This window comes from Nothoprocta perdicaria, unplaced genomic scaffold (genome assembly GCF_003342845.1).
Source record: "Nothoprocta perdicaria isolate Ctin4 unplaced genomic scaffold, notPer1 scaffold_318, whole genome shotgun sequence".
NCBI classification, from domain to species: Eukaryota; Metazoa; Chordata; class Aves; order Tinamiformes; family Tinamidae; genus Nothoprocta; species Nothoprocta perdicaria.
The window spans coordinates 637,691-651,432 of NW_020455553.1; the positions used below are offsets into that span (position 1 = coordinate 637,691).

The window sequence follows — 13,742 nt, forward strand, 5'->3', positions numbered from 1 at the left end:
GATCATGAGATGAGGTGTCTTCGTACCTAAAGAGGAGATACAGCAAGGTGCTACAGTTRCCTATGGATGGTAATTTCAACCTGTGTTTGAAAACGTTTTCTAAGGCCTCCTGTTGCCCTTGTCCTTCCTACCACACAGTGGCTCACGCCTTCTCTGTCCTCGTTTCATCTTCCTAGCTTATTCAGGTGATGTCCTGCTTCGCTCCTCCTCACCTGCTTTGCCTTCCTCTGTCCCTTTCAGTTCTCTGCTCACCTACAAGCAACACAGGTTCAGAACAGATGGGAATGGGCAGCACTTTTTATTAAAGCCCACCATCCGCTCCGCACTGCACCTCTGCRGGACAGAGCAGACTGTTGTTTGCAAGGGACTTGCTGCTGCATCACTCTCTGCTGTAGCTGCTATTTGCTGGAGAAGGCAGAATTCACACAAAATGACCAATCCTGCTACGCTGCCACTCACTTCTTGTCACTTCCTTGACCGGTCAGGGTCACAAAGAACTGGTAGAAAGAGTAGAGCCCAAACCAACCTCAGTCAAAATCATGTTGCCAAAGGAGTTTTATTTACAAGCATACMAACTTCAGAACTAGCGTTCTGAAAACGGGACCACAGGCCCCAAAGACAGGTCACCCCCTGTTCGACGAGCATTACATGAACAAGTGCTTTGCATGCTCCCTCCCCCACATTGGATTAGGGATCACACTTGAAAATACCGATTCCCTGCAACAAGTTTAAGATAATCTTGTACCCTTCCAGCAAGAAAAAAAGTTACTGTCTGCACCGATGGGTTGTTAAGCTCTTGGCCTGGCACAGCACTGATGTGTTCAAACTCTCCTCACCTTAGGGGGATCTGATGATTATCAGAAGAAAGTAYCTTCTTTCCCAGAGAAGCTGACACCACCTCCTATAGATAGGAGGATATTTTACAAAGGGTAGGTAAAAAATAACAAAAATTCCACTTCCGCTCCAATATAGGAGCCGAAAGCAAATTCTCTCAATAGCCTATGCTAAAATGAGGTGGTTTTACTTTGTTTCGTTACTTCTTCCCATTACCTAGAGATTAGGTGAATTCCCATTAGGGCTTCATATCTCATTCAATTTGGAAGTTTCCATGGTGTAGTGAGGTTGTACTCTCCAATATCAGCTGGTGTCTTCTGAACTAAATCCTAGAATTCAGCAGCCAAACCCATCACTAGTTACACAAACCACCTCACACCACTTGCTTTAGGTCAGTTTTTCTTCGCCTCCGCTTCTGCAGCAGGCCAGGAAACCTGGATGTGATACGGCTCTAGCTCTTCTGGAGTGACGTAGTCTGGAGCATTGCCCATCAGGTCCCGTCCTCTGAAGGATTTGGGAAAAGCRATGACGTCTCGGATACTTGGAGCACCAATGATGAGAGAGATCAGCCTATCAAGTCCTGGAAGCAGACAACAAATCCGTAAAACACTCGAGTAAAAGCCTTATATTACTCCCTTCCATTCCCCAAATTGGAAGATGAAAGTAAATGGTATTACTGGGCTTGAACATTGAAAGAGAAGCAGTTGAGGGGAAAAGCTCATCTCGAACAGTAAGTAGAGAAACAGACTTCCTAAGGAGCAGCAATGCCTAGCAAAATAATAGCTTTTCACTGTTACAAGAAAACTGGTGAAACACCAAAGACAGACAATTCCTTCCCAGAGACAAGAACGATGCGGAGGGCAAGCAAACGGAAGGAGCATCTCCAGGGCTGTGTTGAACTGGTCAAAAGAAGTTCTTGGCTAAAAAGAGTTACAACAATGAGGAGAAAATTAGGAAACACAAGAGCCGCCGCATGACTAGATGACCCAGAATGATTGTAAGTTAAAAGACTACCTTTAAAAAACAAAGCAAAACAGAAATTTGCAAGATTCCAAGAGAAAAATACAATATTAATGTARTGCTGTGACTTCAGAGGATGCCACAACAGCCTAAACCAACACTGCTGTCTTTTCCCTGTCCCGTTGACTATGAGGTCTAYCTCCCCATGGTGTTGGCCCAGGTATTCCTCAGGCCCACATGGAGCCCGATAAGGGGGCTAACCCATCAGAAAAAACAGTCTTTCCCTGGCAGGAGTTGTTCCTGCCAGTTCAGCTCCAGTTTAGTCTAACCAGGTTGGTCAGGACAAAGAGCACMCCAGAACAATCCTCTGTCAGGAGGGGACAAGGTTCTTGCTACCGAACACAAGGTTTTTGCTGAGGTCTGTTACATCAAAAGAAAGCCAGRAGACAGCTGCATTCTGCAGAGCTACGCAGCACCTACCTAAGGCAATTCCTCCATGAGGAGGAGCTCCAAACTCCAAAGCCTCAAGCAGGTGGGAAAGCACTTCAGAATCCTCCTGCAAAGTCACATAAAAAGTGTCATCGGAAAAACATCGCTTCTCCTGCTAGCACTGTAAAATGAAGATACAGTGAAGCCATCCATCTCTCATGGCTACGTTTCTTTATCTGAGCAGAACACCTATGTTTCTTACAGGACTTTAAATGACTATTTAATATGTCTTTTACATCTGCAAGTGTATGAATTTTTCTAGGCTGTTACCTTCAGCACCTTCTCGAGCACAAAGCGCTGTAGTTCCGCATTATGAATCCGGATGGAGCCACCTCCAATTTCATTTCCATTCAGCACAAGGTCATAGTGCTGGCTACGGACCTGAGGAAAGAAAGGAGGGGGCACCTTAGCAAAACACRGGGCAAGACACGGCTACACTTAACTCCAATCTGCACGCAGAAAGCAAAGAAGTTTTGGAACCTGGCACACAACAACGCAGGTTTCTTAATGAGGCCTTTTGAATTCAAAGAAATTTGTTAAGAAATTTAAAGCACTGAAGATGAGAAAACTTTTTACTGTATTCCACTAGGGGTGACAAATTTCACTAAATCTCCCCAAACRTTACTATCCTCGTGTCCTGTAGCATCCAAACCCTGACAACGTCCAGAATTGAGAACATCCCGCCCCAGCAGAGCCGCAGCTCTGAAATATTCACCAAGGCACAAATACGTAAGAAATCAGGGGGGGACATCCTCCATAGCCCATTATAGCTTGGGCTTTACAATCTGAAGAGAAAATTGCACCCAGGCTGAATTCAGGACCAGGCAGGAGGTTCCGTTACCTTCGCGGGATCAGAATAGAGGAGGCCCATGTCTGAAGGATGGGGGGCAGTGAAAGGATGATGAGCAGATTCCAATTCAGTGGGATTCTCTTCCTTGGGGAGGAAAAGTGGGAAATCCACCACCCAGAGAAAGTGAAAAGCCGTTGGATCACGGAGCACCAGGCCAGCTGCCTCCAGGAGGTTGGCGCTCTCCAACCTCAAGCTTCCTAAAGCAGAACACTGCAAAGAGAAGGGAAGAGAACAAGAAGGGTCTATTTTAATGCCAGAAATGCCAGCAAGTCAAACAGGCCAGGGAAGGAGACTCTTCATCAGCATCAGGACAGCATCAGCATCAGGATAACATTAGATGTAGTGCCTTCCCACCGAGACAGCAGGAGGTCCAGAGTTTGGACAGATGATTAAAGCCCCACAAAGAAAGACCAAGCAGGGAGCTAGAAAATCCCCCTCAAATTTTCATCTTAACAGATCTCTTACATTGATCTCACTGCTAAGATAAGAGCTTCTGCTTGTAGGAGAGAAAGCTGTCTAGTTGACTTTGCTTTCTGATCTTTGTTAGTGGGGTTTAAATAAATGAAATGAGAGAAAATGAGGCGCTGATGTGATCATGTTTTACAACTCAGCCTTTGTTTCACCTATTATTTCTTTCCACAATTTGACCAAGAGAGGTAGAAGCAACATCTACACTTTATGYCTATACAGATCCAGAGTAATGTGGAATTTCTACCGACCTTTCTTAATACTTAAAAGAATTAGTAAGCAGAGATAACATCAAAGTCCCCATGAGCAACATTCAGCTCTCAGTCCCCCAGAAGCAGATCCTACCACTTGCTTGTGTTCTCCAGCTGCCAGCAGGACCACGTCGTCCACCTGCATCTTCAGCACTTGGATGAGCTCTGACTGCTGCTCCTGGCCAATAAACCTTGTAAGTAGAGACTTCAAGCTTCCATCAGGCTTGCAGACAACGTCCACAATTTCCTAAAGCAGGAAACCAGTAAAGACAAGCAACACAGTTCAGTGCTGCCCTCTCTTGTTTTGAAGCAGTGCAAGCTCAGGCACTGGTGCTCAACAGAGGAGCATCATTAAAAACTGCTCCTTCTGTCTTCCTCTGCCTGCAATTGCATAACACTTTACATAGCCTGTCCTTCCCTTTCCAATGCTTCCGCAGTGTTCCTGTCTCACCTGGTTAAATTGGGATCTTGCAGTCTCCTTTAATGATTCAATATCTTTATTTTTAAGATATCTCTGGGGAAAGAGCAAGAGAAGAGACGTTAAACATCAGCAAAGTCTGTGAAAAGCCAGGCTACGATTCCATTCTACTGACTCAGCTGTTTCCAACCCCCTAAAGCTCTGTTTCCAACCCAAGAGGGCTACAGAACAGAAAGGGCTGCAGCACTAGACTGCAGCCAAGTGTCTTCTCTAAAGGCTTTCAGCAAGAGGCCCTTTTGGGAGGCAGCACATCAAATACAGACTGTTTTTCCCTTGCTCACAGATCCAACATAGCTGGTCAGCAGAGTTAGATCATGCCAAYTAGCTGTCTCCCACGTGCAGGTTACAGAGCAGGACAAATACACTGGAGAGGTGCAGGGAAAGGCTCAGGGAGGCCTTGAGGCTTTCAAGAGAAAAGAAAATACCTGAGCTGGCCCTCACATGCACAGAATTGCAGTAGGTTTGAGGTCCTGCACCAAGATCGTGACTACAGTATCTACAGCTCCCTTTTGCTTTGCTCAAAAGCACAGCTTAGTGCCCTCTCGTGGCAAGCCCAAACGTGCGCTTTGCCAAATTGCAGCAATCGGAGAGAAACCACAGCCAGACAAGTCCTACCCCAGGCTGGACTCAGAGGGCTGTGGAATAAAGCAGAGGGCTCAGTGGAATCTTTGCTCCACACTACACATGCTGCAAAGGTGTCTTGAGCCAGAATCACATCTGCTTCCCTGCCAGAATACATGRATGTTGCCAAATAAGCTTCTGGATCTATCACGGCTCTCAGCCTTGCATTTGCTCTCTGACATTCTCATTACAAGACCCAAGTCGTGTCCACAAAAATGACAAAAGCAGATGACTGGCACACAAGCAGCTCATCTCCCTCTCACTAGTCCAGAAACAAGCTGTGCCACACTGGGCACTTTGCTAATCTCTTGCCAYGGGGCACAATTTATTTTTCAGATGCAAGACAGAAGCCAGCTCCGACTAAAGCAAGCTGAAGCCAGAGAGGCCTCCCTGTGTTCCAAGGACCTTGCAGCTCTGTCCTCTTGCTGGCCTTTTAGAGGACAAAAATATTCTTTCCACCACCCAATCTTCCCCATTCCCCTCTCCTAATGCACCTCAGCCAAACCTGAGCTCAATCACAATTGACAGCAACGGACACTTCCATATCAAGAATCATAAATTGGTATTTTAATTTTTTTCCACATAAATCATAACCAAAAGTAAAAATATCACTTACCATTCCCTGAGGGATACAAATGGTTTTGACAGTGCCATGCAGATAGCCGAGTGCATTCTGCACAAAAGGAATGCCCAAACTTCGTGAGAAATCACTGACATCCATTATCTGAGCGGCGGAAAAGAAAACCACAGTAGTGACAGGAACACAACACACAATCCTGCATCTGCGTCTTGCAACTCCTTCAGCGCCACTGCTTGGGACAGTATTACCTTGCTCAAAGAAATCAAAGGATGCACAGAAATAAGGAATGGGGCCAAGTTGGAATAACCCTTAGAAGCCCAAATGATACAGAGACAAAAAAAATGCAAGAGAAGCTGGAAGAAACAAGAGAAATGTGAAGACATAACCGAGGGAGTCATATACATAAAAAGAAAACTCCCAAATTAATTCCTAGGGAGATTTAAGATGCTCTTCAGCACTGCTCCTCTTAATACTTCTRTCAGTATTTCTATGTCATACTTCTACATGTATGTGCACACTAACACAGAGCACTGGTTAGCTCAGAGAACCTGCTCAAAGTATGTTCCCTTGGAGCAGCATGTCTGGGGGCAAAAATGTATAAATAAATGTATAAAAACGCATATATACCATATATAGTATATATAAGGCTGTGGGGCCTTCTTTTCCTAGCACAGTAACAATGATTCGCTTCCTAACACTAAATTACCTTTAAAAAGAAAGTGTTCTAAGATCCATTTTCCAACAGCCCTACATCAAACCCTCTGTTTTCTAAGAACACCTGCACAAAGCAGCAGTGATGGGAAAACAGGCTGGGTACGTTGTAGCAGTAAGAACCCCAGCTGACAACAGCACACGGACATGACTTAGAGAATATTCAGAAATAGCAACAGAAAAAAAAAAAAAAAAGGGGAAAAGCTGCCAATTTGCACTGTTTAATCCCTCACCTTCATGCCAAAGCGAGTGTCTGGTTTATCAGTCCCATAGTCGGCCAGTGCCTCCTCATATGTCATGGAGGGGAAGGGAGTGGTAATGGGGCCTTTCTCCTCAGGCCAGCAATATTGCAGGAGGCCCTCTATTAGTCTCTGGATCCCATCTTGATCCACAAATGACATCTCTACATCTAGCTTAAAATATAAAAAGAGGGCATTCCACATTAGTTAAGAGCTTTTGCTTCTGTGCAGCTGCTTGCAGGAACTTGCTTATAAAGGAAACATAAAAGGAAATAACACTACACCAAATAAGAGCATGACTTTTATACTGAGGGTTTGTTTGTTATCTCCCCGCAGCCTCGTGATGTTGGCAACCTCCTCAGAACCCTCAATGAGGCAACGATGACAAGGACAGCGGGAAAAACCTTGAACAGGCTGAGCTCGCTCTGTCTGGGAACTCAACACTGAGGAATGGGAAGCCCAGCTCAGCRGGACAGGCACAGATTCACATCATCTGGCACAGCCAGTGCTCAACACAGTCCCCACAGCTACTGCCGGGCACCTGGGATTGCAGTGAGCCAAACGGAGCCTATGGCTATGCTGTGAGAAGAAACCACAGGGCTACACTGTGAAACACTCAGCAGAATCATTTGCTCCCCCAAGCAGCATCACAGCTAAACAAACCTGATCACTCATAAGAGAAAACTCCAGGTTATTGGGAGCAAGGATGGTGTAAGCTGGTTACCTGAGTGAATTCAGGTTGTCTGTCAGGCCTGGAACCCTCATCTCGATAGCAGCGAGCAACCTGGAAGTACCTGCAATARTACTTTTATTTAGATAGGAATTTGAAGTAGCCTAAATTAAACTGTAAAACTRATTAAGGGCAGCAGGGAAGCATGAACACGCGAGTGGTCACAGCCCTGACTGTTCCCATGCCCTCAAAAAAGCAGGAAAACTACAGCGGAAGCAACTGTATCCCTCTCCAGCCATATCCACCAAGGATACTCTTGCCTAGCAGRTGAGCTGCGCAATGAACAACCTTCTTTTTCAACAACTGCTCTAGCCCTGGACTTTAGTAAGGACCACACAGAAATCACACATAGTGGGGACCCAGACTGCAGTTCACTGCATAAACTCTGGTCAGCTTCAATTTTATTGGGGGAAATAAGCCCAATTAGAAGCTCTGTATTATGTCTTCTTCCTACGTCTCCGGCTAAGATTAGTTTTTCATTTAAAACAAAAAATCAAAATTTCAACCATCAAAAAAAGGCATACAATTCCCCTTAACAGGAAGCATTTTTTAGCATATTATTATGCTAAAGAACCTGACTTGGCTGCAAAGTGTTTAAGGAACCTGTTTTAAATTCAGAAAACATCTGAGAAGTTCTTGGGCAATTCCCAGAAATCCTTACCTGTCCAGACCTCCAACCATGAGGAGCTGCTTGAACTGCTGAGGACTCTGTGGCAGAGAGTAGAACTTCCCTGGTTCCCTCGAGGGCACAAGGAATTCTTTTGCCCCCTGGCATCACAAAGAGGAGAAAAAAACCTTGAAATTAAACAGATGATCTGATGACTATCAGCAGTTAGTAAAACGACACCTCTTCTTACAGTACTGGTGACTTGAGTAGACCTAGGACAGAAGATCTGCTACTTCAGGAAACTGACTGGATTTTAGGCTGTTTTCCCCTTACCCCCAGCTCTTTCAGAATATTCAACTCTTTCTCTTGGCCTGCCTTTTCTCCCTCAGAAAGACAAAAGCGTCAAGTTCATGAAGAAATGTATTTTAAAGCAAGAAGTTCAGTGAACACATGAACTAAAAGAGCCATTTCCTACAATCACCTTGCATGGCAACTGATAGGACTGCTCCAAATGGAGCATTTTGTGACATTTTCCCTCCCAGATTCTTCTGCGTTTGATAACATGAGGTCACAATGCAGTCTTTCCCTCCACTCTAGGCTGGAGGCACTCTAGGAAAGAAATCCTAAGGAAACTGTGTTTTAAGGAAAATCTTGGCCTGGCTCTCCAAATGTCTCTCTCACACTCACCCTGCACTTTACAAACAGAAACTTTATTCTTTTGTWTTCAAAGTTGAGACAGAAGATGCCACTTTTTCCCATTCACCCTCTCTACTATCAAAAGCATCAATATATCACGTCAGCAATTGCAAGTGAGCTCTTAATTAGTGGGAACGCAGCAATGAAAACATTGTGGCAAACAAAGACAGTTCAATAATTAAGGGCCTGTATAATTTCAGGTGTCTAAAATGCATTTATTTCTGACAGCATACGTACCCCTGGAGTTCTCTTAAAGAGCGTTGGAGTTTCTACATCCACAAATCCTGAGRAACAAACACATGCTTCAGACAGGGTAAGACGAGAGCGGAGAACAAGTATCACAAGAGGAGGCTGCAGTGGGGTTAGTCAGATCAAGAAGTAATTTAACTTCTCCTCTTCAAACTGAGGCACATGAGAGTTCTCCAAGGAACTTACCCGTTTCTAAGCCTATTTTGTGCAGTGACAGACTTAAAGGGGTCTAAGCTCACCCAAAGACATGCCAGAATTGTTGATAATGGTACATTCCATATAGGCTGGGAAACTTGATTCATTGTTTTAAACTACACGGCAGGTTAGAAGGGGGAGGAGAGGAGGAAAAAACACGAAACAAAACAAAAAAACACACTCCTTCATTTTAAGATTAGACAAACCCTATGAATAATRCCTTAAGATGCTTTGAGCTGGGTGACCAGAAGGGGGAAAGTATCTGCAAAAAGCCTCTGCTTCTATTATATTTCTCATTTAAAACAACTGGCCTGTGGAATGCTCTGGGATCCCACCACACTTGTCCTTCAGGCCTGCTAACACCCCTCTCAAGTTGCCAAAGCAAGCAAGCACATTCTTACTAACTGGGACCAGTCTGGAGTAGCAGGTTGGTTGGCAACCTCTCCCAGGAATGGGAAACAGAAGAAAGGAGGACTAAAATGTTGTYTGCTGCACCCTGGTTCAGGGGCTTGCCTTACCATGGAGGTAACAGAGGTATTCTCGCATCTTCATCACTATCTGTGATCTCAGCCTCAGGTTGTACTGCAGCTGAAAGCTGCGCAAGTCCAAGTAGCGATACTGCATGCGCAAGGCCTCTGACTTCTGCAGATAAGAAGCAATTAGGATGAAGAGACAAAATTCTAATTGCAAGACTAATGAGGCTGCTCCTAAAGCTGCAGGAGGAAAGCAGGAACCTAAAAAAGTTTTTTTTTTTTTTTTTTTTTTTAAAGCTTTTCCCATGACCCACCCATCACTATGAAGAAGCAACAGCCGCTCAGATCATATTGGTGCAATTATTTTAAAGAAGGGCAAAAGACAAGTCTTTGAAGAAAACAATTCTCTGGCTAGGATTGCCTCAAAATAGCTCTAGATTTCAGCTCTCCTTGTTCTCAGTCCACTGAACAGAGCACAGGATTCCTCCTCAAGAGGAACAAGGAGTAACATCATGCTTAGATCCAAAGGAATGACCAAATGCTGACGCACCCTTATTGTGCACAGGGGTAACCAGGTGCTGGGAAGGCACAAGACCCAGTGCCCCGACTGCAACATCTATATATCAGTAGTATTTTTAATTGAAGATCTTCTGTCAGACGTGATTAAGTTCCCTTGCTTTAAAAAAAGTGCAGTGACRTGTTTTTCCCCCCTCTCAGAAACGCTAGCATATTCTACATTTCTTCCACTCTTTTCTTTACTATTGGTTCTTACAGTGATACTTTAAAACCCTGCGTACTGGAATCATTCAAGCCTTGGTTTCTACTTCACTCTAACTAGAAATACACCCTGAGAGCCAACAAGCAGCACATCCTGTGGTAAAATACCACTCTTGCCCTGAGGCAGAAGTGAGGAGAACCAGCTGAAGCTCTCTCACATGGTTTGCTGCCCCTTCTAGGCAAATTCAAAACTTATTGTAAAGTCACTGCTTTGCTAAGTGAGAAAAATGCAGTAACCTTGACAAAATCCTTGATTTCAAAAGGTAGCTTCTTGCAGGAGTTTAGGAGCTCTGCAGTCTCCACCTTCACTTCAATGTCCCCTGTTGGCATTTTCTGCAGAGGGAAAAAAAAAAAAAAAAGGTGAAATAAATTAGATTCAAGGCTTAGGGAAAGCTATTGGGCACAAAGCCTTTCAATATTTGCAGGAAAAAAAAGAGAATCCATGTGATTATCCTCCTTGCCCTCTAATACAGCACCACTCGGAGAACTTCTTTTAAGGACAGATCTCCCCTAGCTTTTTCTTTTGTTCCCACAGAAGGCAAGTCATTGCACTGTAGGTGGAGTATTCATTTCTAATACCATTCCCATCACTACATGAAATAAAATAGCTTTTACTTTGCCCTTGCTTTGCAAGACATGCTGCGCACAGAAGTCAGGCCCAGAGCCTGTTAACGCACAAGCATTTGGGCAGAAGAGTTTCATTAGTTTCAATGAAACTGCACAGTATAAATGCTAGTATATGAGCAACTTTTATTAAAAGTGAAAAAAAGGCAACATTTTAGGAAGGACAATACCTTTATGGCACCAAATCTGAAAAAGAGACATCATTTTCTTAAATACCGAACGACAACAGAGAGTTTCCCCCACTTCACACTATGCTATAGTGAAGTTCATTCAGTGCTACATAATTATTTCTACTTACTAGGAGAAAGTACATCCAATTCAATACAAATACAAAAATGCACATTACTTCCAATACAAAAATAACACATTAAAAGAAATAAGCGAGCCTGGAAGTTAGTATCCTTGGTGGCTATTCACAGTAGTCAGAGTGGAAAAAAAAGATAGCCATAAATCCAGGATTCTCTTTCCAGTTCTGCTAGTGATCAGATATGCGCAATTTGGCTGGTGACAGAGAGAGTTGAGAAATACAAMACTTGAAAAAAGGCAAATATTCAACCTCTGCTTTCTATACCTTGAGAACAGCAAGATCTGGTCTGGGCAAGAATGCCCACTTGCCTGTAACGTGCTTGAGCTTCTCCCAGGTTACAGGCCACAGCAGGTATTTCTGCCTCGCACCATTTGAGGACGGGCTTTCGCACACCTCGGAACAGGGCTGTGCTGCCCACGCAAGCCACGTAATCCYTCACACCGTGCTCTTTTCCGCGAGCAAAGCCTCACTCAGCCAAAAAACTCACAGCTAGCCCCAAATACTCACAGGGTTCTCCTGCCCCGGGGGTCGAAGGGACACAATCCCAGTCACTCGCACGACAGATTCCACTGGAGCACTGGACAASAGCTTCTTCACATGGGAATGTGCCTGAAAGGAGATGTTAAAATCTCAGAGAAATCCAAAGAACGCAGCATCAAGCTCCATCACGCTCAAGGGCCTCTCATCCTAACAGCCTCCCTGAATCAGCGATCATTCTTCAAAGACCCAAGGGAACAGTATTCATATTTCTAATGCAATGTCACATCAGGGCTCTCATCACCATGCAGGATAAGTCTGCTTGTGACTCAGAGCCCTCAGTCCAACTATGTTCCTCATTGTGCACTCGATGCCTCCTGGACACAACCTACCACAGCAGAAAAGAAAATTTAAAAATTGGCACTCATCTTTTGGTAGCACCTACCTCATCCTGGGGAATGATGATCTGGGTCAGTCCCTGGAAATCCCTCAAAACCAGRAAGAGGCCCTGCCTGATCCACGAGGAAAAACAAAAGAAAAAAAAAAGTCTTTGTGAGGATCCAGACATTTTCTGTTTTTTAAGACCAAGTGCACAACAACAGGCTAATTTCTATATCTTGGACTAATACCTCCAAGCATTTCCAAAGCAGCATATGCACRATTTTTATTTTTCCCAATTTAAATCTAATCTGAACAATGTTTCAGATTTTATTGAGCCAAGTATCAACATTGTGCAAATAATCCAGAGAGGCGGCATTTGAATCTGAACATGCAAACAAGGAATCTGATCCTGTGAAATTTCCAGATATTCTCTGCATTATGCAATGATCTCATGGTGATAACCACAAATCTGCTCCCTGTAACTCCACCCACAGCTGTTCCATGATGAAAGGCTCAGATCAGTTAATAAAAATCTGTAGAAATCACTGTATAGAAGCCTGGTGGATAAAGAACAGATTCCCTAGCCTGCAAAATACAGGAAACTGCTTTTGATGCAAATTATTTTCATCAAAACCACAGGACCCACTTCCAGTTTATAAGCACGCAGCCAGGATCAACACAATTAACTGAGTATCACTCATGATATACGCAGAGACGCTCTTTACTCTGGATTTATAGAAATATAAAAACTGTCTGGAGGGATTACATCGCGTCACATATAGCAAGGCATGGGATTAATATTTCACCCTCTACGTACTGCTTCTTTCTTTTGCGCTCTCTTTTTAAACGTTATACGGTTGCTTTCAATATGCATTAGGTGAAAGAAAAAAAAAAAAACAAGGAATATCTTTAAGTCATGGGAGTATGGTATGGAAGAGACTGGTATGCAAGAAATTAATTGCCCACAGCTGCTCAAAACTGCTGTAAACACGACAGCAGTTGTTTCCTCCTCACAGAATGGGGGGAGCAACGTTTAAGTGCTTTACAGGGGGGGATGAGAATCAGTTAAGGTTTGTATAAGACCCCAAGATGTTAAGTATTGATCTGCCATGAGTATCCATTGCATCTCATGCAGACACCTCAGAGCTGGACAGGGTGGGAGACAAGGGCACCGCGAACCACCAGAGGTGCCCGAGGTGCACAGAACCGGACTCAGGGGGATGAACCGGATCTGCTGACGCGAGGGCTCCCATTCCGGCAGGGCTCCGTTTACCTCTGGTACTGGATCCAGCCGCACAGCGTGACGGTCCGGCCCGCGTGAGCGGAGCGCAGCTCCCCGCACGTGCTGCTCCGAGCCACGAAGCGGCTCAAGTCTTAAACAAACACATAAAACCGGATTAAATTTACAGGAAAGGGAAACGCAACGGGGTTAAAGAGTCACGAGTTTTGCTGCTCACAAAACTGAGTAACACACCCCTGGCACGCTCCAAATGAAACAAATAAGCAAATAAATGAACAGCGCAGGTGCACTCGAAAATAAACTAAAAAATAAATAAGCAAATAAGTAAAATAAACGAATGATTCACGGACGCTCGTAAATAAATAAATAAAGCGACACTACACGCTCGTGCGCGCTCAAAGATAGACAAAATAATTAATTAATTAATTAACTCCATGCCTTCGCGCGCTGCCGGCCGGCCCGGGCGCCGCCTCACCTGGGGCCGCGCCGCCGCTGAGGCCCCGCC

The 13,742-nt window shown here is 44.4% G+C and overlaps 1 protein-coding gene across 1 annotated transcript; it reads right to left on the bottom strand.

Annotated features, from left to right (window-relative positions):
• Positions 1 to 576: 576 nt before the first annotated feature.
• On the bottom strand, positions 577 to 13,737 carry DARS2 (aspartyl-tRNA synthetase 2, mitochondrial; the record flags this gene model as incomplete). Its single annotated transcript, XM_026042939.1, has 17 exons — positions 577 to 1,414; positions 2,275 to 2,350; positions 2,554 to 2,664; positions 3,125 to 3,343; positions 3,947 to 4,099; positions 4,304 to 4,366; positions 5,568 to 5,675; positions 6,476 to 6,655; positions 7,206 to 7,275; positions 7,873 to 7,979; positions 8,752 to 8,798; positions 9,477 to 9,600; positions 10,446 to 10,541; positions 11,647 to 11,748; positions 12,062 to 12,128; positions 13,271 to 13,370; positions 13,713 to 13,737. Coding segments are annotated over 17 exons (1,836 nt in total), but the record flags the coding sequence as incomplete, so codon positions are not given.
• Positions 13,738 to 13,742: the final 5 nt, after the last annotated feature.